Genomic DNA, 27,068 nt, shown 5'->3' on the forward strand with positions numbered 1-27,068 from the left:
TTATTCCGCGCGATGACGTCACTGCAAGGCGCCGGGGGACACGTTGGCTGCGTTTTCGGCGGGCTTCTCGGGGACAAAAATGGCTATGGCTAGCGATTTCTACCTGCGCTACTACGTAGGGCACAAGGGCAAGTTTGGGCACGAGTTTCTGGAGTTCGAATTTCGGCCGGACGGTGAGAAGAGGCCCACGGCACGCGGTGCTGGGAAAGGGGAGCGAGACCGAGAGGCCGGGTGGTGTGGAGGGTACAAGGGGCGGAGGCCACTGCTTCCCTCGAAGGAAACAGGAGCTTAAGAATAGAGGAGGCATAAGTTGGTTTTGTAAATGAAAGAGAATTAATTGCAATAAATTAAAGCTAATCCTGTCACAAACTGAAAAGTTGAACCTACAGTAATCAGAATTCTGTAACAGTGCACCAGAAGGGACTCTGTAGATTGTCGCCCTGATTAAAAATGCTAGCACTTCTTTGAAAACACCCCCACCAGCGGGTGGTCCAATGGATGAATAAAATCTTATGGTGACCAGTACCTCTTCTTCATTCAGCCTGTGTGTTTTCTTTGAAGGGGAGGAGCCTGACGTGTTAACAAATGAGAATAATAATATGTTTTAGGTGTTTACGTGTAATTGTTCACGATAGGACGCATGAAGAGTACCAAAAAAGAGGGGAGAGGTAAAGTTCCACAGGAAGGAGTCAGGAAAATCTTCCTAGAGAACGACACTCTTGAGATGAGTCTGGAAATGGGAGACTTGGCCTTTGAGAGAAAAAAACAGACTTCCAGAGCAGTCTGAGCAGAGGATGAGGTGAAACTGCTACCCAAGTAGTGTGCAACAATTCGTTTTCTGACAGCGCTATCCTTAGAGAATGTTACATTGATCTTGCCTACCTGCAACAAGAAAGTTCATTTGGATATATATTTTTTGGGTTTTTTTGAATTCACGTTTTGTGCTGGACAACAAGCAAATACAAAATTTGAAGGTACACTAATGAGTAAGACAAATTTAACTGAAGGAGATTTGTCTTGGTGGGAGACACATTTAACTGTAAAGCAGTATGCATATTAAGTCCTATAAGCAGGCTTTGGACAATGTTCTGTGAGAGCAAGAATAAAAAATTAGAGAAGGAATGTATATTAGGAAAGGAGAAGAGTATCAAGCATTTCAGGCAGAACTCACGTTAACTACAGTACTGCAATTATTATTATTATTTTGAAACAAGGTCTCACTCTGTCACCCAGATCTGAGTGCAGTGGCACGATCTCAGCTCACTGCAACCTCCGCCTCCCTAGTGTAAGTGATCCCTCACCTCAGCCTCCTGAGGTGCTGGGAATACAGGCCCGTGCCACCTCGTCCTGCTAATTTTTTAATTTAATTTAATTTAATTTAATTTTATGTTATTTTTTTGTAGAGATGGGTTTCCCCATGTTGCCCAGGCTGGCCTCAAACCCCTGAGGTCAAGGGATCCACCCGCGTCAGCCGCCCACACTCCTGGGATTACAAGCCTGAGCCACCGGGCCAGACCTGCAATTGTTTAGAAACTTTAATCACTGTATTTAACCTTACTCTCCCCATAAATTCACTAAATTTACCTGAATCCATCTATTCTTTATGTAGTAGCATTTTCAGTTCCTCTGCCTGTGAACACCATCAAGCTTGTCCCTATCACTTTTAGCAGGTCACATGAATTAAGTACCTGAATATTATCAGGGAAGTTTTATGCTAGAACAGTGGTTCTAATCAGTGTATCTGCCACTACACTGTTCCACATACTTCCATTGGTAATATTGAGCCTCCTGAGGACTGGCATTTCTTTTCCTTCTTTTTTCTTTTTTGAGACGGAGTCTTGCTCTGTCGTCCAGGCTGCAGTGCAGTGGTGCGATCTCGGCTCACTGCAGCCTCTGCCTCCTGGATTGAAGCGATTCTCCTGCTTCAGCCTCCCGAGTAGCTTGGATTGCAGGCATGTGCCACCACGCCCGGCTAATTTTTCGTATTTTTAGTTGAGACGGGATTTCTCCATGTTGGCCAGCTGGTCTCAAACTGCTGACCTCAGGTGATCCACCCATCTCAGTCTCCCAAATTGCTGGGATTACAGGCGTGAGCCACTGCGCCTGGCGCCAAGCCATCAAAGATTGGCATTTCTATCATTTTAGAGTACCTGCTGCACATTATAGCTGTGCCTGGGCAAATGACTAGCCGTAAGGGGAAGCATACCTCAGAATAGAAAAATCATGATGGATTAAAATTAAATATAAACTAACAAACTCATCAACTTTGATCCAGAAGCATCCTTTGTATGCTACTTAGTCACAATTCTAAAATGTCTGCATTATAATTGTATGCATACATTTGAAGGAAAAAAATTTTTAAAAGAACATTTTGGTGTAGTGGGGAAAGCCTGAGTATTGAAATAAAGTAGATCTAGATCTGAATCTTGTGTGACCCTGGTTAAGTTACTTAACTTTGTTTTCTCTCCTATAAATAGGTGAGAGAATAAAACCCGATTTTTAGGGTTGTTTTACAGATTAGATTAAATGCTCTGGGTGAGGCACTTAGCACCAATACGGACATATAGCAAACTTGAAAGGAATGTTAGTGCTTTTTGCAGATTCTCTTTCTAGTTCATGATGTAACTTAAAAAAATAGGCCTTAAAAATGACCCAATATATATTGTAGGCGTGGGCTATTTAAATATTTGGCTAGCTTCAACTTCAGTAAACGTGACCAGCAAACATTGTCTACATGTCTAGCAATGATTTTACACAAGGAGGGAGGAAATATTAATAAAAATAGTAGTATATGATGTGGTTAATTTTTTTAGCAGCTTTTGCTATTATAAATTGATTTTTTCCACTTCCCACAGGAAAGCTTAGATATGCCAACAACAGCAATTACAAAAATGATGTCATGATCAGAAAAGAGGTAAGTGCTATTTGAATGTCTTTTTTTTTTTTTTTGCATTTAGCCCATTTTCTTCAAGTCTGTGTTGAATTTAAAATACTACATCTAAGGCTATATTGTAAAGAAGAAGGCAATTTATAGATTGAAAGAGTTTCCGTTTAAATTAGATACAATGGTTGCGTCCATAGGAATGAGAAAGTTCAGAGAACTAACCTTGATGTGAACTACACTTGCATTTATTGATGTATTGATTTAGAGACAGAGTCTCGCTCTGTTACCCAAGCTGGAGTGCAGTGGCTTGATCTCAGCTCACTGCAACCTCTGCCTCCCAGGCTCAAGCAATGCTCCTGCTTCAGTATACTTGTATTTATTATAGTTCACCTTATAGATCTTGTGATGACACAAGTTAACCACTTGTGGGTATTTGGATCTCAGTGTTGCAAAGGCAGAATACAGTGTTTCAAAGATGGGTAATGATGAGAAGAGGGAAAAAATGTAAGTGAAAGGAAAGGGCAAGAGATGAAGAAAAGTAATACAACAAGGATGATTCTGTCTCCTCTACTTTTGGAATCAATTAAATTTTTCTATATTCCTCTATTTGAATATTCAGGGTTTGTAACTCATTTCTTTCTGAGTTGAGGGGTAACATAGGTAGGCATTATCACATTTTATTATGATTAATTTTAGGCTTATGTGCACAAGAGTGTAATGGAAGAACTGAAGAGAATTATTGATGACAGTGAAATTACAAAAGAAGATGATGCTTTGTGGCCTCCCCCTGATAGGGTTGGCCGACAGGTTTGTATTTAGTGATTCTTTAAGTGCATAAATATTAAAAATTGATAATACTATTATGTTTCCCCTTATTTATTTGGAATGAGTCTAAGTTGATTCTTTGGCTTTCTATTTAATAGGCACCTGGTAAATTCTCTTTAATTTTATCTCTTAGTTCCGTTTTTCTGTGCTACCTCCTAGTAGTGAAGGAGTCAGTGCATAGCTCTAAATTTAGACATCTTTCTCTGTAGTCACCCCAGCCAGCGTTAGGATGTTTTCACAGTGCGGTGTTATGAATAATTTCTGTTGTGTGTTAATCACTTTTATTAAGAATATGACTATGTAAAATTTACTTTTGCCAAATCATAACTTTTAAAATTCTTATTTGCATCTCTATACCGCAGAGAGAGACTTGATTGGTGGTTTCTTTGTTAAAACTGATGATTGCATTTGCCTCTCATATTCCTTTAGAATAATTGATGTTTCTCAAAAGGCTTCTGAAGAACTCTGAAGGCCTAATTTCACTCTGTAAAAAGAACGTTTGGTTTCTGAATTGGGTCTTTTCAACTCTTGGAGAAATGAGATACAACCCCTGGAAGAAGAAACATTTAATTTCACTTTTGTATATCCCTGAGGATTGTACTTTATATCACCTTCTTTGAATAGAAGAAAATGTGGAGAAATCTAACACGTGCTGACACTCTGTAGGAGTAGCTTAACTCTTCTCTTTAAAGAAACATTTAGAAAAGCAAAGGTAATAGTTAACAGTATTTATTTTAAGCATCGTATCACTTTTAAAAAGTAAATTTAGGCCTCAGTTTGTTTTATGCAGATATACATATGTACTAAAAAGCAAACCACAGCAGCTAACCTTTTATATCATTTAGATTCAGGGAGAGCCTAGTATTTTATCTACTCGCTTAAGGATGTGTTCATGGGTTTTGGTTAGTGGGGAGGAGTAGGCATGCTTCAGAAATTGCCTTTTGTATCAAGTCAAAGGTTTTATGGCTGTTAGAGCGTCTTAGCTAATTCTCCATTTCGTGTGTGTCATAAACTGCATAATTAGGCCTCTGGTTAAATAAATAGCTAGGATTGTCTTCAATAGTGTCTGTTAACTTGAAAATTCGTTACAGATATATAGCTTTTTAATTATTGGTTTTAGGCCTGCAGATAAACAATATAGGGAAAATCTATACAGTAATTACAGCACACTAGGAACATCTGCATTATGTTGTATTTTTTTTTTTACTAGTTCTTAATTTTAGTTATTTTGTGGAGTATTAGTTTTGAAGTCTTACAGTCTTGAGATCAGATATAAGTACCATCATTGTTAGTGGTTATAAATATCAACAAGTGTTTTCCTCTGCTTTATGAATTTTGGATTACACATTTGTAAAATAAGTTAATAAGGTTATTTTCAAGATTACAGAGAGTATAAATTCCCTAGCACTAGGGCCTGACATATAGTAGGTGCTAAATTGGTGGTGGTTATTAATATTATTCATTTTATTTGTAGAATCTCCCAGAAAGAAAAACTGTGTATTTATCATATTAAAAATGGACTTATACTCCTATCATTTTTACAACATGTGCTTCAAAGTGATGTCTTTAGTTTTTACTGACATTGTAAGAAATATTTCTTTGTCATTTTGTTTCATAGTGTCTTCTTTATGTCTCTGGAAAGCAATTGTTTATTGGTCCTAAACTTGGGGGTAGTGCTTGTGAGCAGTTTTTATTTTAAGGATATAGTTTATATCTAATAAACCACGTTTCTTCCCCCCACGACCCCACTCCCTCTGTTGGCTGCTAGAAAACTTGCAATTAAAATTGGAATCTGTTTGTAGCAAGAATACAGATACCTCTGGGATAGATTTTTATATTAACTACATTTTTCTGCTATATTTTTTAGGAGCTTGAAATTGTAATTGGAGATGAGCACATATCTTTTACCACATCAAAAATAGGTTCTCTTATTGATGTAAATCAGTCAAAGTAAGTATGTTAAAGCGTTTTGGCTAAGTTGTCATTTTTACAGAGGCTCATTTTAGAACTATAGTCAGTTTGTTAGCCAAGATAATTTCAGTGGCATCCTATCAGTTTATTATGCAGATGTAGTTCTGATTTTTATGTCATTAAAGGCTTATTATCTTGTCTCTCAGTAGAAGTTAGCAGAGTATTTCATTGATTGTCCAAAAAATTTTAATCCAACAGATGTATATAATAATGCCCAAGTTGTATTAGCTATTTTGTATAAAAATGTGGATATAGTATCAGAAAATCCAGACAAAAGAAATCCTTATTGGATTATATCAGCCTCATTAGGCCTATATCATCTCACTTTCCTCCTTGGGCTCAATACTTGGGAAAAAGATGGAAAAAATCCAGTATGGCCTAAGTATCGTTTAGCTAACGATGTCTTCCCAAGATCTGTCTCTCCTCTGCCCCAGGGTTTTGTAGCACATCCCATTTTCTTGGTCTGATCCTAGCCACTTATTTTTATTTGTGCCCATTCCCCTCAAAGTGTCCCCATAGTGCTCTTACTTTTTTCTGTCACCCTAAATTGTAATAACCTATTTGTCTGCTTTACTGGTTTGAATGTAAGCTCCATGAGAACCTTGCTGTATCCAAAAAGTTAGCATAGTGCCCTGCACATAATAGACGCTTTCAATAAATATTTGTTAGAGGAAAAGAGAAAGGAATGAATGCATAATAACTATTGGACACAAAAATCTGTGTTCACAAAGACCATCCAAATGCTTTTAAACTATCAAATTTCTTTTCCTACATTTGGTAAGGATGTGGCATTGATACCCTATTGGGATTATAAATTGGTAGTGGTTTTTGGAAAGCAATTTGGTAATATGCATCAAAAACTTGACATTTTTCATTCACCTTTGGCCTAGTTTCATTTCTGAGCATCTCTTCTATGGAACTATTCCTAAATATTGGAAAAGCTTTATTATGCATGAAGATGCTTATTGAAATATTATTTATAATAGGAAATTAACCCCAGTGTCTAACAAGGAGATAATTATTAAATTAATTAAAAATTACTAGGGAATTTTTTTTTTTTTTTTTTTTTTTGAGACGCAGTTTTGCTCTGTCGCCCAGGCTGGAGTGCAGTGGTGCGATCTCGGCTCACTGCAAGCTCTGCCTCCTGGGTTCACGCCATCATCCTGCCTCAGCCTCCCAAGTAGCTGGGACTACAGGTGCCCACCACCACGCCTGGCTAATTTTTGTATTTTTAGTAGAGATGGGGTTTCACCATGTTAGCCAGGATGGTCTCGATCTTCTGACCTCAGGATCCGCCCGCCTCGGCCTCCCAAAGTGCTGGCATTACAGGCTTGAGCCACTGTGCCTGGCCCCTTTAGTTATTAAAAAATAGAGAAACATCAAAATGTTTATAGTTATTCTGTGAAATGGTGGCATTACAGTATTATTTTTTCTGCCTTATTAGACATTTTTATGATGCAGTATTACATTCATAAGGAGATGAACTCTTTAAATACTAAAATGAATACTGATGAAGAAACTATTTTTTTCTTATAGAAAAGATACTCATTGTATGTTCATTTTAGTTGTCAGCAAAATCTTTCCTTTCTCCTAAATTTTTTTAACTTAATTGTTACAAGATTTTGATTTTGTTTTGTTTTAGGAATTTAAAGAATTGTTGTATCCTAGGAAGAAAAAGTAACTTTTACCTTTTTAAATTTTAGGGATCCTGAAGGCCTTCGAGTATTTTACTATTTGGTACAAGACTTGAAATGTTTAGTTTTCAGTCTTATTGGATTACACTTCAAGATTAAACCAATTTAAATTGGATGCATTCAAGCTGTTTGTATATTTAATTAAGGGATGGGAGGGGTTATTTGTCATTTACAATATTGGGGTTTTTATGAATGTGAAGCAAACAAAAAAAAATTTGTATGTAAACTGAAAATAAGAAAATACATTAGCAAGCTTAATGGTTATCCTTACTTGAGTCCTCATGGGTTGGACAGTACCCACACACATTAAATTCTGTAAATAAAAGCCACCTTTTGTTAAAAATTTGCTCTAATAAAACATACCAAATCCTGGTTGCAGAGTAGTTTTTTGTTTTTCCCAGGAGGCTGTGTCTCTAATTCACTTTAGAGATAATAAGAAATTGTTCTGGTAGATATATCCTGTGACAGAAGATACTTTAGGTGGAAATATGTAGCCAGTTCCCACCCATGAAAGGCAAGTGTAGATCTTCCCTTATTTCCTTCATACATGATTGGATTTAATTTTGGGGGCTTACACAAGTTCTAGTTTTTTTTACAGTTATCAAACCCCTCAGGGATTATTCACATTTAAATATTTTCGATTATAAGCGGTGAGGTCCTAAAGTGTTACAAGAGTAAAGTCTACCCCATGTTAGGCATATCTTTGATTATGTCCTTGTTCCTTAGTTCACAATGTATTTGGTGTGTAGGGGAGGGGGGAGAACTAAATGAGTTTTCAGCTTTATAAATTATTAAACATTTAGACAAACGCACGTATGAATGTACATAAATATGTTTAACTCCTATTGACCATGGGTGTCACTTAAGTTTCCCAGTTCCTTTCAACCTTTTTCTGAATAGATTTCCTCTTTCATTACTTTTAGTAACCATGTCCCTTGTTTCCTTTTATTCTCCCATCTGAACCCCCACTCTTAAAAAGTTGCGCTGTTCCAGTAGTTACAATCCATTTGCCCTAGGAACAAGTTAGCACTGAATTTTGGGTGGAATAATTAGTTTCTGAAGGCTTGCCAGGACTTCTGAGCAGCTGGGCTCTAAAGTTGGGCTGTCCAATAACTTTTTTGCAATAACGGAAATGTTCTATGTTCAGTCCAATAGGGTAGCCACTGGCCAAATGAGGCCTAGTGATTACTTGAGGTGTGCCTCGTATAACTGAATTTATGGTGCTATTTAAACAATTTTTTTCTAATGTGAAAAGGATAAGACATACAAAACTCTTGAGAACTATAAAGTGAACACCTATATGGCAACCTAGATTCTATACTTAACATCTTTTTTACTGTAATATCTCTATTATAATAAATCTTGGTTTTTCACTTAAATGGTGTAATTGGTGCCAGTAAACTATGTTTTTCTTGTAGTGCTATTTAATTTTGATTAAATTTAGATAGCCAGATGTGTCTAGTGGCTACCCTTTGGACAGTATAGCTCTAGAGCATGGCTTGGTAACCTGTTTGCCATGGAGCACTAGATGGTCCTTTTCACTGTTCAAAATACATGCCCATTGTCTTCAGGTTTGCCATGGAAAGTCAGATGATTTCCACTTCATTATGCAAGTACACTATCATCTTCAGGTCTTTTGTATGTAAAATGTTTCTGTTCCAGTTGTAGACCTTGATGATTGTGCAGTACGAAATCGTATTATAATTTTGTTGCATTTAGATGTCACCCTCAAGCAGAAACAGGAACAATTGCCTTTTGAACTTCCAGTGGGCCCACAGTTTTTGGTTGTTCCTCAAAATAACCATTCTGTGGCTCCTGTTGAATAAGATGATCCGTTAAAAATTGAACAAGGTTGAGGAGAAATAGTGCTTACGTTGAAAAATCTTTAAGTCTGTCCCCATTCTCTAACTTCCTTATGTTTTGGTTATTTAGCTCTGTCCCCACTATCTACTAGAATTTCTCGTATTTAAACCAAGATGGGAGACTAGGTCTTTAGGAAAATATTATCGCCTACCATTTTCTTGTACTTTGATCTGTCGTTTATTTGATTGTAAGCTGCTGATGGACAGTGATCATTAGAAACTGACTTTTGTATAGTACTAGTTTTATATGAAACTAGACTTGTATTGCACTCAGGTTATGTTCCTTTTACCTCCTTCCTTAATAAAGAGACCACTTGAAATAATCAAACTTTCCAAGTACTGTTTCTGCACCTCATCCCACCTCTTCCCCATTCATGAGATAGTGCAGAACCCTAGCACAGTCTTTTCCATACAGCAGGTGTTTTTTAAGTTTGTTGAATTGGTTGCTGTCTTGCCCTGTCCTTAGATTATTTGCCTTTAGATTATTTATCTTTGGTATTTCATTGGTATCAGGCTGAGTCTATTTGTATGGATATTTTTAATGTAAATATAAATGTAACTCAGATGATTTATATATTCTATTGTTAGACTGTTTTGATTTGAAATGTGTGAACCTGTGAGCATGGACTGTGCTGTAAGTTTAACCACTGACCCCTTTAATTAATAACTGGATTCCTAGCATGAATGGATAATGAAGTAGAATAGAAAATTTTAAAAATTTAATAAAGATAAACAACAAAGATAAATGAAGGATTTGAGGGTGAGTTCAGAATCTGCCTTGGCTGACTTCCATATGATGAACTGTAAAGGTGGATAACTACCACTCAAAATCTCTGGCATCTACCTTGTCCTAATTTGAACTGTGTGATGTGGTGGAGAGAATACTAATTTAAGAATCAGAAGTCTTAATTACAGATCAGCTTAACTATTTTCCCTTAAATCGCCATCGGGAATCCTTTTTTTGCCATTATGTCATCATAGTTAACTTAATTCCTGAGGTGGCCCTCTTGTTTGGTTTCTCAGAAAAAAGAGGAAGGATAGTTACTGTTTGATCGATTACTAGAGGTTCAGTTGGGACAATGTATTTTAAACTTAGAGCATTTGAATATATTTTACTGTAAAGACAAGAAGGACAAAAAGGGTGATTAGGGAAACAGAAAATCTCAAGCTAGAGATTTTTTTTTTTTTTTATTTGAGATGGAGTCTCGCTCTGTCACCCAGGCTGGAGTGCAGTGGCGCGACCTCGGTTCACTGCAAGCTCTGCCTCCGGGGTTCACGCTATTTCCTTGCCTCAGCCTCCCGAGTAGCTGGGACTACAGGCGCCCGGCTAATTTTTTGTATTTTTTTAGTAGAGACAGGGTTTCACTGTGTTAACCAGGATGGTCTCTATCTCCTGACCTCGTGATCCGCCTGCTTTGGCCTCTTTTTATCTTTTTCTTTACTGTAAGAGCCAGGAAATTCAGTGTCATGCAGTGGGATAAAAGTTAGGCATTAGAACAAATAAAAAAGGAGATGGGAACTTGTCTGGGTGAAGTTAGTCCTCCCAATGAAGTGATTCAGACCACCTTCCCTGCATGCTAGGGGTTTTGCCAGACATCCTTCATTTTGGTCTGGGGCAGGAAGAACAGTGTGCTGCTGTGAAATGTTAAACCATTGAGGTTTGACAGTGTGACCCGAAGGTTTGAAGGTGTGACTAGAAGCTGTGTGCTAAGTTTCTAGCTAACAGTATGGTCAGAAAGGAGTGAGTAAAATGTGTGGTTTCCCAAATAAAAAAGGCTTTTGCAGGAAGGGAGCCAGAAAATAAGCAAATTAATACTTCATATATTCATATTTGTGTGTAATGTGCATGTTTTGCACAAAAGTGAATTTGGAAGACAAAGTACCAGAGCATTCAAAACTCTTCGTATTTCTCTTCTTTCTGTTTTATTAACTGGTTGTGATAAAGTTTAATACTTCCAACTTTGTGCCTCTGTAATCAAAAGGCCAGGGAGGGAGTTTCAATCTCATTTGAAGTTACTGTTATCTTCTAGTGCTTGTTGTGTTATCCTTTAAAAGAGAAATTTGCCTTTTCCAGCAATTCAGAGCTTGGTAATAAAGAGAAAACAGAAGGAGCAGCTAGAAAATTTGGCTTTCCCATCGTCAGTTTCATTCTGCCTCTTTTCAAAACTATGAACAAATCTAGATTTTATAGTCAGTTCCTTTTAACTTGATCCACTTTGTTCATCAAGTGCACTTGGAGGCATCTTGCCTCTTATGTGTGCTGCAGTTTCAATGATGAATAAGACAGACTTGTGGACTTTATATTATGATAGAGGAGACAATATGTAAAAGGTATAAAAAATTGTGCTCTGCACTTGTCTAGTCTCCATCCTGAGAACTATTCACCTTCTCCCCAGCTATGTGGATGTAAATCAAAACAGAAAAATGCCTCAATGTAACCAGTATCTATCTGAATGGGGCAGTAAGATATGCAGCCACGGAATGGTTTCTCTAGAGTGATGGTGGCACTGGCACTCCAAGCCTCATGGCAGGATAGAGAACCTGGCTCAGTATGATGTCAGGATTTCTGCACTGCAGTCCTGGTGTTTCCCCATTAGAACCTTAGGGGAAGATAAACAAACAAGAAAACAGTTACTTATTTTGAAGTGTAAGAAATCCTGTCTGTAGTGCTAACATTTAATTAGTCCTAGCCTATGAAGCGTGTGATACTTTTATTGAACCTATGAGAAAAGTGAGGCTTGAGGATTTGGTTGACTTGTTCAAATTTTTATAGATAAGAACGATTTGAATCTTGGACTTCAAGTAACAATTTTTAACATTTTATGAGAGCCCACCATATATATGCCAGGTTGTAGTTAGGCACTTTGAGATGGATCTTATCTCATTTAACCCTCATAGCAACCTTGGATGGCAAAAAATATCACTATTTTACTGTGGTGAATACAAGACTTAGAGAATTAACTTGCCTGAAGTCACACATGGGAGCTAGGGGCTAGCATTTCAAGCCAGATTTGCCTGGTTCCAGGATTCATGCTTTGTGGCAAGAGCCTTGTTGGAAGCCTGGGTCCTTCTGAATTCACGGTTCATTGTGCTCTGTCTTCAGTCAGGCCTGATTTTAAACAGGAATGAAGAATTAGCAATAATGTTTCCTTATGCAAGTCAATGAACTTCTTCACTTTAGTTTCCTCATTTGTAAAATGGAGACAATAATAAATACTTGTCAATGTTGGGAGGTTTTAATATGTTTATATGCACAAGAGGTACTCCAATACGTGACAGTATCTCTGTCACCTTTTCAACATCTGCTATTAATACACCCCAGCTCCTGCCCCCGTCACCCACTTCCTATCTTCTCTTACAGAACTAACTTTATTATTTTGACATTGAGATAAAGGGATACAGACCATCTTTACTCTGATTTGGGATTGACAAAGCCAATCCAGGATGGAGGGAAAGAAGAAAATGCCCAGCAGCAAGTATTCCTGAAGTGTCCAGGCTCCACGCATGAAACTTTGCCTACATTATTGAGTAAAATTAGCCTCTGGGAGACGTTTCATCTGACCGCCTGCGCATGATGATGTGGCCGACCTCACAGACTACATGTCCCTGTATCAGCAATTTCCCCTGCTGTTCTTTGCCTCTATCCCACACTCCTTATTAACCACTATCACCTAATTTGAAGAACAATTTAAATTGGTTTCCTAGAACTGTAATCAGAAGATTGAAAAAGACTGAATCCAATAAAAGCGAAAGTCAATGAGAGATCTGAGTACATTCTGGCAGGGTCTGCCTCATGGTAGAGTGATAAAAATGAATTTTTTTAAGTCTTCAATATAGGTGAAAATGTGAGGCCTTGCTGGAAGGTTTTAGGGGCAGATTTATGAAGTGAGATTTCGTGGGCAAAACTCAAGTAGAGAGATAATTTGCCAGCATCTTTTTCTTAAAAAATCAAATGTGAACATTTTCACACAACTGATGGAACATCAATGGGGACATCTTTTCTGGAGGGCATTTGGTGATATAGATTAGAGTTCTTTAAATACATATACCCTTTGACATATAATTTTATGCTTAAAAAGTTTCCCTAACAAAATATTCAAAAGTACAGACCAAATACATTTTACAGTGGCAAAAAATTGAAACCAATTTAAGTATCCAACAGTAGGGGATTGCCTAAATAAATGGTGGCTTATCCCCGTGAGTAATATTTTTAAAATAACATTTCAGATGAATTTCTTTAAAATAATGGAATACATATTATTTATTAGAAAATAATAAATCAAAAATACTGTGTAAGGAATGATACCAACCTTGATAGTAAACACAACATTCAGAGAAAAAAAACTGGAAGAATATATGCCACAATTTTATAGTGGAATTACAGATGTTTTAAAGTAATTTAAAAAATACATTTACCTGAAATATAGATAGAAAAAGGAACTTTTAAAAAATAGTGACATATAGGAGAACATTTCTAACAGACACTATTATTTAAACTAAGAGCTAAATAGTTTAATCATTACATTTCTTTTATATGTCTATATTTTTATACATAGACATTTTAGTCATCTCTTTTATCAGCAGTTTCTCTAAAGTATGTTAGTTTTTTGTTAATGATATTAGTTTTATTTTCTCCAAAGATGTGTACAAAATTTGATCTTTTCAGCCCTCAAATACTGATTTTGAACATTATTTTGCAAAGAGTACTAAGTGGTTGGTTAGTTGAGATAGAGGAATATACAGCTCTTGACCATCTTTCCTTTCCCGTCAGTACCAGCTTTCATCATACAATTTCCTCTTATCACTTTGGTCAAGAGGTGGGGCAGAAAATTTAGAGTTAGAGTATCATTTGAAGACAATTTATTTCTGCCTTTCATGTTATAGCCGCTAAGGGATCTAGGACTGGAAAGGCCAGCTTCTCCCTCATTTTGAAATCAGTTTTATCCACCTGCACCACTGCATAGCACAGATACAGGTAATATCGGCTTTTATTTTCTCAGATCTTTCTACCAGATTATCCTTAGTCTTACTAATTCTAGAAATATGGCATTTAATTACAAATGACTTAGCATTATAACAGGAATGATAGGAAAGCATTCACTACGGATTATATTAGAGCTGCATTACTCTGAAGGATATTGTAGTTCAGTATTAACAAAAAGTTACGTTCTCTTTCTCAATATGCTATGATTTTTGCTTTGTTATCAAAATAAAGAATAGAGATTTGAGGGGTTAATTACTTTTTACTTAAGTCTAATGATTTACATATTTTATCCATCTTGGATGACTCTATAATAGAAAATACTTCTTTTTCTTAGGAAATTAGGGAAAATGTGACTAGGTTAGAAAATTTTGTAAATTAAAAAAATTTAGAAAAGAATATCGTTACATGTGCAATTTGTTTTTTCATATTTCTCGTTTCTTGGATATCATCTTTTTATATTGACTAACATAAGAAGTAAATTTTAGGTATTTACTATTTAATTATTCTTTTCTATAATGACATTCATTAATAAATTGAATCTTTTATGGACATTAATGACTGCCTGTTGACAACTTTTATTTTCACATAGGCTTCTCTGGCAATATATTGGAAGATTATTTCTAAAGTTTTAATGTACATGGAATCATTTGAGATTATAAATACATTTATCTGGGCTCCAACCGAAGTGATTTTTATTTAGTACATCTTGCAAAAGGCACTGAATCTGGAATGTTAACCAATTTGCAGTATTAACCCTCAAGTAATTCTTTTGTAGAGGGTATATGTGATACATTTTGGAAAGCACTCTGGTAGAGTCAAGTATAGTTGAAAAGAATGCAAGAACTTTGTTGCATTTATATGTGTATTAGAATAAATGTAAGTTTTTAAAAGCCGAGATATTTTTATTTTTTTAGAATTTAGATTTTTTGTTTGTTGAACTGATAGTTTTAAAGTGTTTCAGTGATTTACGGTGGTATCAATTTTACCTAACATTTGTATATGTATGTTGAATATTTTGAGCAAAATTGGCTGGATGAATAGAACAATAATCTACTGGTAGATTTTTGTTCTCATCATTTCTGTATTTTCTAATTATCATGGCTGTGATCACTAGAAGTATAAATGACTTTAACAAAAATATTGAAAGATTTTTCGTGTCTTCTATAAGTGAGGCTCACTCTACATGCTTTAGGCACTTAGTTAAACACACACCAACAGACACACACACAGACACACATACATCTCTCAGCATCAAATCCTGGTGTGTTCCTATTGGCTGACATTTTAATTTTTCTTTCAACAGAAACCATCCTATTGCAGGATTTGAATGCAAAACTTATCTTCTGACTCTAAAGATGAATGATCAGGGAGAGACTTATGCAACCCTGAGATTTTCGCAGTCTCCGTCAGAGTCACAGAATAGATTAAGGCCTGATGATACTCAAAGGCCTGGGAAAACTGATGACAAAGGTATGCATTTTAAGCATCTACATTCACCTGTTTCTTATGGATTGTCAAACTTTTGACATTTGAAAAAAGACTCCTATCTGTACTTCTGGTTCTTGGCTGGTAATAAGAAACTATAATGGAGTAGAGTAGTAGAAGTATTTTTGTTTTAAGCTGTGAGAATGGAGAAATGAGTGAATTCTTTTTAATTTGAGAAACTAGTAGAATGTTTTTATTTAAATGTGGTCAAGAAGAATTTGTGAGGCCTTGATAACAAAGGACAGACTAGATCTGAAGAAAACTTGACATTTCCTAGAGACACAAAAGTATGAGAGAATGTGTAAGAAATGAAAAATCAATGTTAAAAACAACATTTTTATGCAGATAGAAGATATTTTATGTGCCTTAAGTGTTTATCAAATCTTAATGGCAATGATGCAGTAACAATGTTTGAATCAAAAGGGGCATTTTAATTTTTCTATGCTCTCTCTCTCTCTCCCTTCAAATGTGGTCGTTGTTAAACTCTGCATTGAGAAAAACTTTTGCTGCTTTAATATAGAGATAATCAGAGATACAACTTTCAGACACTGAGGATCTCAAAAGCTAAAGGATAAATATAGCATTGTTTAGAGAAAAATAGAATTGATGAAAAAGAAAGAAAAGTTGGTTTCTAGAAACTCCCTCAAAGATGGACCCATCCACATTTGTGGCTTCAGAATATCTGCTATTGACTACTAATTTCTTAGCATTATTGACTGCTTTTTCCTTTCTCTTCATGATTAGTTGTGATCACAGGCAGGAGCACACACGTTAGCTTAGATTTTGCTACATGTTTTGTGTCTACTGCTATTGGTGTTTTTATGTGGGATGGACTTTTTAAATCCTATAGAACTATTCCTGTGTGTGGGATTTCTACAATGTATGCATGTAATTTCCAGATTACAAATTTAAATATACTTGTGTGATATATTTTTGTCAAAGTTTTAGAGAAGATTGTCTCTTTGTTTCAAATGGTTTCTCAGGTCAAGGTTAGTAGTGAGCCGAGCTCTTCCTCTGGTGATTATTTTCCTTATTTTTGTATTTAAAGAATTTTCAGTGCCCTGGCGTCTCATTGCAGTGACTCTTGGGATCCTCTGTTTACTTCTTCTGATGATAGTCACAGTGTTGGTGACAAAAAGTGAGTAATAAAATACAGCTTTCTTGTCCGAGTAGCAGCAGTAACCACTGATTGTACAGATAATAACCATGCTCCATCCATTGTTCCCCGTCTGTAATCACAGAATGTCCCAGGTGGCTCTGGCCTTTGTTGGTAATTTTTTTCTGGGCATATCACAGTGTCATTTTTAATTTACTTAACCTTGACTCTGAATCTGTGATGAGCTGTCTCACTGTGTATAATACATAGTAATATTCCTTCTCATAGAGGATTTAGTAATACACGTATTCTGCCATTTGGGTTTGATTATTGTGAATCTGAGATAAACATTCTTTGAGAGACAACTGTTCAAAAGAAATTATGGCTTTCTCTTGACGTTTCTCAAAGTATGTAATGACGAAATGGTTTAGTGAAAGAAAGAATCTACACATGCTGTTATATAATATTAAATTCAAGCTTTATCTTTTGTTTGAATTCCTTCATATCTTTCAAAAAATCACTGATATTTTATATTCAGATAAAATTACATATCTGGATCTTACTCTCTTTTCTGCTGTGGATAGTCTATCTGCCCCAATAATAATTGTGCTATCACTTCATGTTTCTTAGTTCAGATTTTTATATGCAGAAGATATGTGGTTAAATGTTGGCAAACTGACTTTTTAGTGCTTGTTTGTAAACGATGAGTTATTAAAAATGAACTAAACTGAGAAGTAGGGTGTCACCTTCATAATTTTATTCAGATATTTTATTTATCCTACACTTAAATTGCTAATGGTGAGAAATTTATGTTTCTGTTTTTATGGTCAGTTCATTGAGGTGTTACTTTCTAAATGTCAAATTACTAATCAAAGAATGACTAATTAAAGTAATGATTAATGGTTGTCAGAGTGAAATTTTTTCTTTTGTCTTAAATTTCAATATTTAATTATTATGAGTACTTACTTGTATTATATCTGTGCTATTAATTTTAGTCTTTCAGTGTATTCAAGAAAAACATCAGCAGCAGGAAATTCTAAGAAACTGTAGTGAAAAGTACATCATGCAAAATGACAACTACTTAAAAGAGCAGCTTTTGACAAATAAGACTTTAAACTATGACATTCTCAAAAATGACAGCTTTCAGCAGAAAAAGGAACTGGATTCACTCCTTATACAAAAGAACAGATGTCGTAGAGAAAATGAGATCATTTTTAATGAGATCCTTTTAAAAGTTTTGCAAAATACAGGTACGAAGGAAATCTTGAATGAAAGATTGCATTATTTTGTATTATTTCTTCCCCTCCAGAATCCTTGAAGCCTAATAAACAGGCTTCTGATATGTATTAGTGACCTCTGAGGTCTACTGGGCAACTTTTAATCTGTGCCTCTTAGATATAGTGTGGGTATCTTGGAGGCTTGCTTGTTTCAAATATGGGATTGGGACCCCAGGACCCATGTGTGGATTAGTAAAAGCCTACAATTCCCAAAATTCATTGGCACATCTTACATTATTAATGCTCCCAAAAGGTGAACTAGTATGTAAACTCCCCTGAAAATTCTGATCATTTTGGTCCTGTGAGCAAATTAAAGACTTCCACTTTTTGCTGAAATAGAATATGGAGGTTTTCAGTAAAAATATATTTGTGCTAAAATGGGCACAAGGGCTTTTATTTGGATGCTGTTATAAAGATAATTGTGTGTGTCATGCACGTATGTGTGTTTGCATTCTGCCTTGATTTCACATATTTGGTCTATTTGTGACCAGTATGTACTCCTTGCAGCACATCTGCAAGATTTGCCATAGTGTTAATGTTTGTGTGACTCGCTGTGATGATACCATTGAAAGCACCTAAGATATAAAAATATTAAATCTCATACAGTAAACTCTATTATCTTGCATAATGACGGAATTAATTGACCTGGTTAATTAACAACTACTAAATATTTGTTTAGGATTTAGAGTTTACAAGGAGTTTTTGTATATTTAATCTCATTTAGGTATGGTAATTAGTAGAAATTTACCATCTCTATTTTTAAAGGCTGAGTACTATTTTAAAATTTTAGTACAGTATAAAATATAGGAGGAAAAGAAAAAGTTTATAAAAATTTCTTTTATTTAGAAAACATTCTAGAATCATTTTTAAAAACTTAATTCAATTTTATTATTTTTAGACAATTTTATTGAGGTATTATTGATATACAAAAATGCATATTTTTAATGTTTTCAATTTGACAAATTTGGACAGAAATGAAACCATCACCACGATCAGAGTAATAGATATATCCATCATCTCCAAAAGTTTCCTCATGTCCTTTCATTTGTTTATGTATTTGCGGTAACAACACAACATGAGATCTACCATCTTAATAAGTTTTTAAGTGTACAATACAGTATCATTAACTATTGGCACTACGCTGTACAGCAGATCTCTAGAACCTAGTTATCTTGCATGACTGAAACTTTATACCACTGAACTTCCCTCCAACCCTGGGCAACCACCATTCTATGCCTCTGTGAGTTTAACTATTTTAGATCCCTCATATAATTGGAATAATAAAGTATTTGTTCTTCTGTGACTGGCTTATTTCACTGAGCATTATGTCCTCAAGGTTCATCCATGTTGTCATATATAGCAGGATTTACTTCTTTTAGAAGCTGAATAATATTCCGTTTTGTGTATATAACACATTTTCTTTAGCCATTCGTCCATCAGTGGACATTTAGGTTGTTTCCATAGCTTGGCTATTGTGAATAATGCTGCATTGGACACGGGAGTGAAGGTATCTCTTGTATTCCAGAATCTTGAACCTTGTATTATAATTATTGATTGCTATTGGGATTTTATTTAGTTATGGTGGGCTGATAAACATATTGCTGTGGTTAACAGAATACCAGATGACAAGAAGTTTGATGATTACCTTATATATTGTAGGCAAATTCTCTGAAGACCACTGGTCCTGTTGTGGAGTAAACTGTTATTATTTTACCATGCAGAAGAAAGACTGGAAGGGATGTAAACAGATTTGTCAACATTGTAGATCATCCCTTTTGAAGATAGATGACACAGATGAACTGGTATTTTACATTCACTTTTATTCTCTTGGACTCTGTCTCTCAATGTTGGACCTAAGATATTGAAGACAGGCTGGAGTCCAGAATGAGAGACTTCAACTATTCTTTGTGTGTGTCTGTCGTGTGAGCAAAAATGGTATAGTTAAGAAGCTCCCAGGAAACAATGCCTGCTAATGGTCATATAATTCTACTACTTACTAAATATTCAATACATTATCTATTATGATGACCATTATTATTAAGGATGCTGTTTGGGTCTTTGAAAATCATCATCCTGTGAGTGGTTATACAGCAGACTCCTTAGAAAGGGAGATGGATGACCTCTAGTATTTATTTAACCTCTCTGAGCCTATCTTCAAAATGGAGATAATAATGAGGAACATAAAAGTGATAACAGCTTTACAAATTAGCCTCAATAGTGATTTTCATTGCATTCACAGGTAACTTCACTTAACATTCTTTCTTTTTTTTTAACATTCTTATATATTATCTCAAGATGTGTATCTTTAAAACAGAGTTGTAAAAAGAGAAAATGTAGTGATATGGTTTAACAATACGGAATAATAGTGATAACAATATTGAATATAACAATACTGAATTTTAAAACAATTATGTTTAAAATTTTTAAAAAGTGTTACTAATAAAAGTTATCCAAATACTCAAAATATGTTTTTATAGAGATATGTTTGCAAAGATTAGCCTGAAACTTTTATTTATTGTTTAGGAAAACAACACAAAATATATATGCAAATCTAATGAATGTTTAAAAAATCATAGCGTAAAAGAATTCATGATATCAAGTTATGAAATAATTTCATATGATACAGTAAAACAATTACATTTAAACCTATATTTTAAACTATCTTTAGTCATTTAATCAGACATTATGTAATATGTCACTTTGATATATTACATTTTAGACATAGTAAATACTTCCAAATACTTCACCTATTCCAACTATGGAATTATAGCAAGGCTTCCTCTTATGGGGCTTAAGATTTTGCTGTGCCCCTATCATATACACACCTTTTTATTTTAATAGATTTGTTTTGAGGATTCCTTTTTTCACTTAAGATTAAGTGAAGATCAATTTTCTACATCCTAAATATTCTTCTGGAGTGTGATTTTGGATAGTTTCTTAAAGCATTATAAAATATTTAACAACTTTCCTATTGGTAGATATTTGGATTTTAAACTTTTCCATGTTTTAAATAGTGATACTGACAGTCATTATTCAACGTAAGTGAATAATGTATTAATATGAGGGGAAAATTACTTTGGGAAATGGAAAGGCAGTGATCTAGGGAAGAGAGGTTTTTCTTTTTTTTTTTTCCTTTTTTTCTTTTTTATTATTATACTTTAGGTTTTAGGGTACATGTGCACAATGTGCAGGTTTGTTACATATGTATCCATGTGCCATGTTGTTTTGCTGCACCCATTAACTCTTCATTTAGCATTAGGTATATCTCCTAATGCTGTCCCTCCCCCGTCCCCCCACCCCACAACAGTCCCCCGAGTGTGATGTTCCCCTTCCTGTGTCCATGAGTTCTCATTGTTCAATTCCCACCTATGAGTGAGAACATGCGGTGTTTGGTTTTTTGTCCTTGCGATAGTTTACTGAGAATGATGTTTTCCAGTTTCATCCATGTCCCTACAAAGGACATGAACTCATCATTTTTTATGGCTACATAGTATTCCATGGTGTATATGTGCCACATTTTCTTAATCCAGTCTATCATTGTTGGACATTTGGGTTGGTTCCAACTCTTTGCTATTGTGAATAGTGCCGCAATAAACATACGTGTGCATGTGTCTTTATAGCAGCATGATTCATAGTCCTTTGGGTATATACCCAGTAATGGGATGGCTGGGTCAAATGGTATTTCTAGTTCTAGATCCCTGAGGAATCACCACACTGACTTCCACAATGGTTGAACTAGTTTACAGTCCCACCAACAGTGTAAAAGTGTTCCTATTTCTCCACATCCTCTCCAGCACCTGCTGTTTCCTGACTTTTTAAACACAAAGGGCTAATATCCAGAATCTACAATGAACTCAAACAAATTAACAAGAAAAAAACAAACAACCCCATCAAAAAGTGGGCAAAGGACATGAACAGATACTTCTCAAAAGAAGACAGTTATGCAGCCAAAAAACACATGAAAAAATGCTCATCATCACTGGCCATCAGAGAAATGCAAATCAAAACCACAGTGAGATACCATCTCACACCAGTTAGAATGGCCATCATTAAAAGGTCGGGAAGAGAGGTTTTTCTAGGGAAAAGGGATGAAGGATGATGTGGAGAGTAGCAGAGTACTGGTCGTAGAAACAGTCGGCCCCTTGACCTGTCCTTGTTCTCACTCATTGAACAGATGGGAATTTAGTCACGTAATATGTTTTGTTTCTATTGTAGGCCTTCATTCAATCTCAGATTTATGAAAATAATTACTGGATTGGATTATCATATGATGAAAGGGAAAGTAAGTGGAAATGGATTGGTAATGGCACATCTCCTGGAATGTAAGTGTCTGGAATGCATTCAAACTGTAACATTGGTGTGAGGCAGGGAGTGAAATGATTGTGTCTAAAGAGAATTTTTTCTCATTTCACACAGTTTAACTCATTTTTAAGCAGGAGTCTTTAGTAACAATTAGAACAATGGGTAAGAGTGTTTTAGGAAGTATAGGTAGAAAAGGAAGAGAAGAGCCATAAAGAGTTATTAATAATAATTTTAAAAGTATCATGCTAAACACATGCTCAGAAATATGTATTATGAGGTACATAAAATGAAACAAAATCATAAAGGAAGGTGGGTGGTGTGAAGTGATTGGACCATCCTAAGTCAGCCATAATGATCCCTCCCACAACCACAAATGAGTATCCTGAGTATCCAAAAAATTTATTTTGAGTTATTTTATATAATTAGTTTATACATACATAGCATATAAAACATATGTATTATATATACACACACACACACACTCCTTCACTTTAGACCTTCTATTTTGAAGTACATTATTAGTAAACTCTTGGGTTTACATTTAGTTCTAATCTGGTTAAACTATTCACTGACTTTTAAAAAAATCTCAATTATTATAATTTTAAGTGTGGGTTCTGCAAGTATTGTAGTTCTGGGCTGCAAACCTGCAAAACATGTCATGCAGAGGGAATTACCTTGATTTAATCATACCCTTCAAGCACACTCCCAGGCAAACTATTCCAGAGGTCACAGAACAGAAAGGCTCACAGGCCAAATAAAGATGATCAAATCACAGTTGGTTAAACCAATGTAAAACCCATAGCACAGTTCAAAGGGAAAGAGATAGGATAATTGTTGCACTTGGGATAAGGTGCAGGGTGAAAGGATCACCTGAATCTTGGGTTATGCAGTCTTCATACGACCTGACTCTCTCTGCTGCATAATCCTCCCCGATGATGATATGGGGCCATCTTGTGGTGTGAGTAAGGGGTCCCAACAGACACGAAGTGTTTTTGGCCAGCACACACGTTTTTCTACAGGGAAGATTCTCTCTTAAAGGAATGTGTAAGCCTGGCCACAGCTGTAAGTTTCCAGTTAACATGATGAGCAGCTGTGGATTTAATTTGTGTTTCTTGGGCAGAGGCCAGAATGGGTATCACCAATGGGTGGTGAATTTAAGACCTCATGAATGTTGAGGGTGTATGAGCCTCATGTATATTTTGTGTATGTTTAGTGTCTATTTGGTCCCTTCTTTTTTTGTCTATGTTCAATGCACATATACTTTACTTACTGTATCTATATGTAACATCTCATATGTTACTGATTTTACCTGTTCACACCTAACACATCTTGTGAGTTCTACCTATGCCTCACAAGCTACTTGGTTTCATTTATCTTCCTTCCATGTTTCTTTATTTTCCTGTAGCAGATTTGAACTTTCTCAAGTAATACAGCAAATGCAAACATATGAGGGATGCTTTTTGATTTTGAGTTCTTAAGTGGGATTATCATTTTTCTTTTCTGCTTAGATCCAAGGTTCAAGACAATTCTAGGTGGTTTATACTGAATGTACCTCCCTTTGGGTTCTCAGTCCTATGTAGCTTATCTTCTACTTAGACTCTCCATCTTGAGTGGAATTCATTTCAGCCTACTACATCCATTAAGGGAAAAACGATCTTCAGTGCTTCACTTGCCCTTCTGCAATCCCACCTTTACTTAATATTCAGCCTGAGTATGAATCTGCTTCTTATCAGTTTATGAAGTTATTCAAGAAGGCTTAACATATTTTTTATTCAGTATTTTAAATTGTTTTTAATAGGAAGGTCGTTCTGGCACTTAACCATTTTGCTAAAATAGAAGTCATGCTTTAGATATTTTTCAAAGAATTGTCATTAGCTAATAACTCTTAGCTATAGGGTGGGGGAGGAAAGGAGACAAAACACGATCAAACAATCTCACCTGTGACTATATTCCAATTCTTCCCTTTTCTTCTTACAATATATATACATGAGCCCTGGTTATCTATGTTACAGATATTCAATTCCTCTCTCTTTCTCTCTTTTTTAAAAATTGTTTTAGAGGCAGGATTTCACTTTGTCACCAGGCTGGAGTGCAGTGGCATGATCTCAGCTCACTGTAGCCCCGACCTCCCGGGCTCAAGTGATCCTCCTGCCTCAGTCTCCTGAGTAGCTGGGACTACAGGCGTGTGCCACCACACCCTGATAATCTGGTAATTTTTGTATTTTTTGGTAGAGATGGGATCTCACTATGTTGCCCAGGCTGGTCTTGAACTCCTGGGCTCCAGTGATCAGCCCGTTTCAGCCTTCCAAAGTGCTGGGGCTTCAGGTATGTACCTGGCCACCTTCTTTTTTTTTAATCTCTCACTTTTATTGAAAAAATTAGCACAAGAAAGCAATATATCATAATTTCATTGCAATATTGCAAGGTACTTTTGCCTTCTGACCAAAAATTGTCAGTGTGGAATAAAATGGGAGATTGTGGGTGTGATTAAGAGGTCATGATTCTATTTAATGGACTAAGAGCAAAAGAAAATATTTTAGTGATGAAGTTATGATAAACATTTCCATATTCTAGACATTTCGGCAGCAGAATTTTTAAAAATCATGATTTATGTAATTGTAAGCTTTGGAATTAAACAGTTGACTACATATGTTTTCTGTTCTGCAGTAATTCTACAATAATGCATTTTTCTTCTGGGAGAGGAGAATGTGCATTTTTGACCTCAACAAGAATGGCAACTATTGATTGCATTCAAACGTACAATTGTATATGTGAGAAGAGAACTGACTCTATTTTCTCTGATTCAGTGTGCACTAAGAAGAAAAGGTGAAAAAGGAATGTTTTCTTTTTTTGTTTCCTATAATAATTTGTGATTATAAATCATTGCTTTTAACTGCAGGACTTAGTTAATTCTTCAAACAATAAAGATGAACAGGAAAAAAAAATTATTTTGAACTATGACTTTAAAGATCAGATGCCATCTTTCTTCCTGGAGAAGAGGAGATTTTCTCTTTTGAGAGTGGTTGCTCCTTCCTTTAATGTCCCTGAAGAATTATTCATTCTTTCTAATTCTCGGAACTACCTATACAACCAGTTAGAGAACTCTGATATTATATCCTGGGTCTTTTTCTTATCAATAGGATAAATCATTCCAACATCTTCTGGTTTTGATAGCAGTTGTGAACTAGAATGTAGTCATTTTCTTCCCATCTAGAAGTTACCTCATTTTTTAAAACATTTGTTTTGCTTCAAAATATAACTTCAAACTTACTGAAAGTTGCAAGCATAGTACAAGGAACTTCTATATAACCTTTACTCATACTTACTAGTTGTTTATATTTTGCTCTGCTCTATATTTCTCTCTCTCTTTCTATCTTCCACTTAATAATAAATTGAGGACTTCATGTCCCTTTGTCTAAATATTTTTCAAGATCAAGGGCTTTGTTTTATATAATCACAGTGCAATTATCAAATTCAGGAAATTTAGCATTAGTACAGTACTATGATCTAATCTGTAATCCATGTTCAAATTTTGTCAATTGTCCCAATAATGCCATTTATACGTATTTCTTAAAAATCCATGTTCAGGATAATGCAATGCATTTGATTGTAATGTCTCTTTAGTCTCCTTTAATCTGAAACAGTTCTTTAGGCTTTTTCTTGACCTTGACATTTTAAAAATTAACTTTATTGAGTTATACTTTTCATGCAATAAAATGCACTCACTTTAAGTCATGAGGAATATGGGTTTTAACATATATATGTATATACACACACACACACACACATATATATCTTACACAGTATGAAATCAAGATATAGAATACTTTCATCATCTCTAAAAGTTCCTTTCTGCCCTTCGCCACCCACTTTGCCCCAGGCAACCAGTGATATGCTTTCTATCTGCAGATTAGTTTACCCTAGTCTAGAATTTAATGCATCATGTACTCTTCTGTATCTGGCTTATTTTCACTCAGCATGTTTTTGAATTTTATCTATATTTTGTGTATCAGTATTTCGTTCTTTTTCTTACTAGGTAGTATTCTATTGTACACATATACCACAGTTTGTTTCTTCATTCACCTGTGGACATTTGATGTGTTTCCAGTTTTTGGCTATTGTGAATAAAGGTGCCATGAACATTTGTGTGCAAGTATCTGTGTGGACATGTTTTAATTTCTTTTTAGTAAATACCTGGGAGTCCGATTGCTGGGCCCTCTGGTAAGTGTATGTTTACTTTTATTTATTTATTTTTTTATAAATGGGGTTTCCCTATGTTTCCCAGGCTGGTCTCAAACTCCTGGCCTCAAGCAATATTCTAACCTTGGCCTCCCAAAGTGTTGTCATTACAGGCATAAGACACCTTACCTGGCCTACTTTTATAAAAAAACTTCTAAACTATTTTCCAATGTGGTTGCATCATTTTACTTTCTCAGTTGCAACATATGAAGATTACATTTGCTCCTCATCATTTTCAACACTTGATATTGTGTCTTCTTAATTGTAGCCATTATAGTAGCTATCTAGTGGTATCTCATTGTCATTTTTAATTTGCATTTCCTTGAAGACTAATGATACTGAGCATCTTTTTATGGGTTTATTGGCCATATGTATATTTGTAAAACATTCATATGCCCACTTAAAAAAAATGGGTTCATCTGTCTTCTGATAATAGAGTTGTAAGAGTT

At 35.4% G+C, this 27,068-nt stretch overlaps 2 protein-coding genes across 4 annotated transcripts; both read left to right on the top strand.

Moving 5' to 3' along the window:
• On the top strand, positions 1-7,746 carry MAGOHB (mago homolog B, exon junction complex subunit). 2 transcript variants are annotated; one of them, XM_055280671.2, is made up of 5 exons: positions 1-173; positions 2,856-2,914; positions 3,581-3,691; positions 5,577-5,659; positions 7,384-7,746. In XM_055280671.2, the coding sequence occupies exons 1-5, from the start codon at positions 80-82 to the stop codon at positions 7,481-7,483; spliced, it is 447 nt and encodes a 148-aa protein (XP_055136646.1). In that variant the 5' UTR covers positions 1-79; the 3' UTR covers positions 7,484-7,746. The 2 variants fall into 2 exon arrangements, with proteins under 2 accessions (XP_055136646.1, XP_055136647.1); XM_055280672.2 differs by having other exon boundaries at positions 5-128.
• A 2,124-nt stretch (positions 7,747-9,870) lies between these two features.
• Positions 9,871-26,536, top strand: LOC129483366 (killer cell lectin-like receptor 2). Of its 2 annotated transcripts, XM_055280660.2 has the most exons (7): positions 9,871-14,211; positions 15,524-15,690; positions 16,754-16,843; positions 17,797-18,051; positions 19,738-19,880; positions 22,294-22,400; positions 25,048-26,536. In XM_055280660.2, exons 2-7 carry the CDS (start codon positions 15,576-15,578, stop codon positions 25,208-25,210), a joined length of 873 nt encoding a protein of 290 aa, XP_055136635.2. In that variant the 5' UTR covers positions 9,871-14,211; positions 15,524-15,575; the 3' UTR covers positions 25,211-26,536. The 2 variants fall into 2 exon arrangements, with proteins under 2 accessions (XP_055136635.2, XP_063496853.1); XM_063640783.1 differs by having other exon boundaries at positions 9,871-15,690.
• Positions 26,537-27,068: the final 532 nt, after the last annotated feature.

Source organism: Symphalangus syndactylus, chromosome 5 (genome assembly GCF_028878055.3).
Source record: "Symphalangus syndactylus isolate Jambi chromosome 5, NHGRI_mSymSyn1-v2.1_pri, whole genome shotgun sequence".
Taxonomy (NCBI): domain Eukaryota; kingdom Metazoa; phylum Chordata; class Mammalia; order Primates; family Hylobatidae; genus Symphalangus; species Symphalangus syndactylus.

Bases quoted from the DNA above. Each gene is read 5' to 3' on its own strand.
- MAGOHB (XM_055280671.2), top strand. From the start codon at position 80: ATGGCTATGGCTAGCGATTTCTACCTGCGCTACTACGTAGGGCACAAG. The intron at 174-2,855 runs GTGAGAAGAGGC...CACTTCCCACAG, and splicing joins GTTCGAATTTCGGCCGGACG to GAAAGCTTAGATATGCCAAC. The intron at 3,692-5,576 runs GTTTGTATTTAG...TATATTTTTTAG, and splicing joins CTGATAGGGTTGGCCGACAG to GAGCTTGAAATTGTAATTGG.
- LOC129483366 (XM_063640783.1), top strand. From the start codon at position 15,576: ATGAATGATCAGGGAGAGACTTATGCAACCCTGAGATTTTCGCAGTCT. The intron at 15,691-16,753 runs GTATGCATTTTA...TTGTATTTAAAG, and splicing joins TGGGAAAACTGATGACAAAG to AATTTTCAGTGCCCTGGCGT. The intron at 18,052-19,737 runs GTACGAAGGAAA...TATATATTGTAG, and splicing joins AAAAGTTTTGCAAAATACAG to GCAAATTCTCTGAAGACCAC.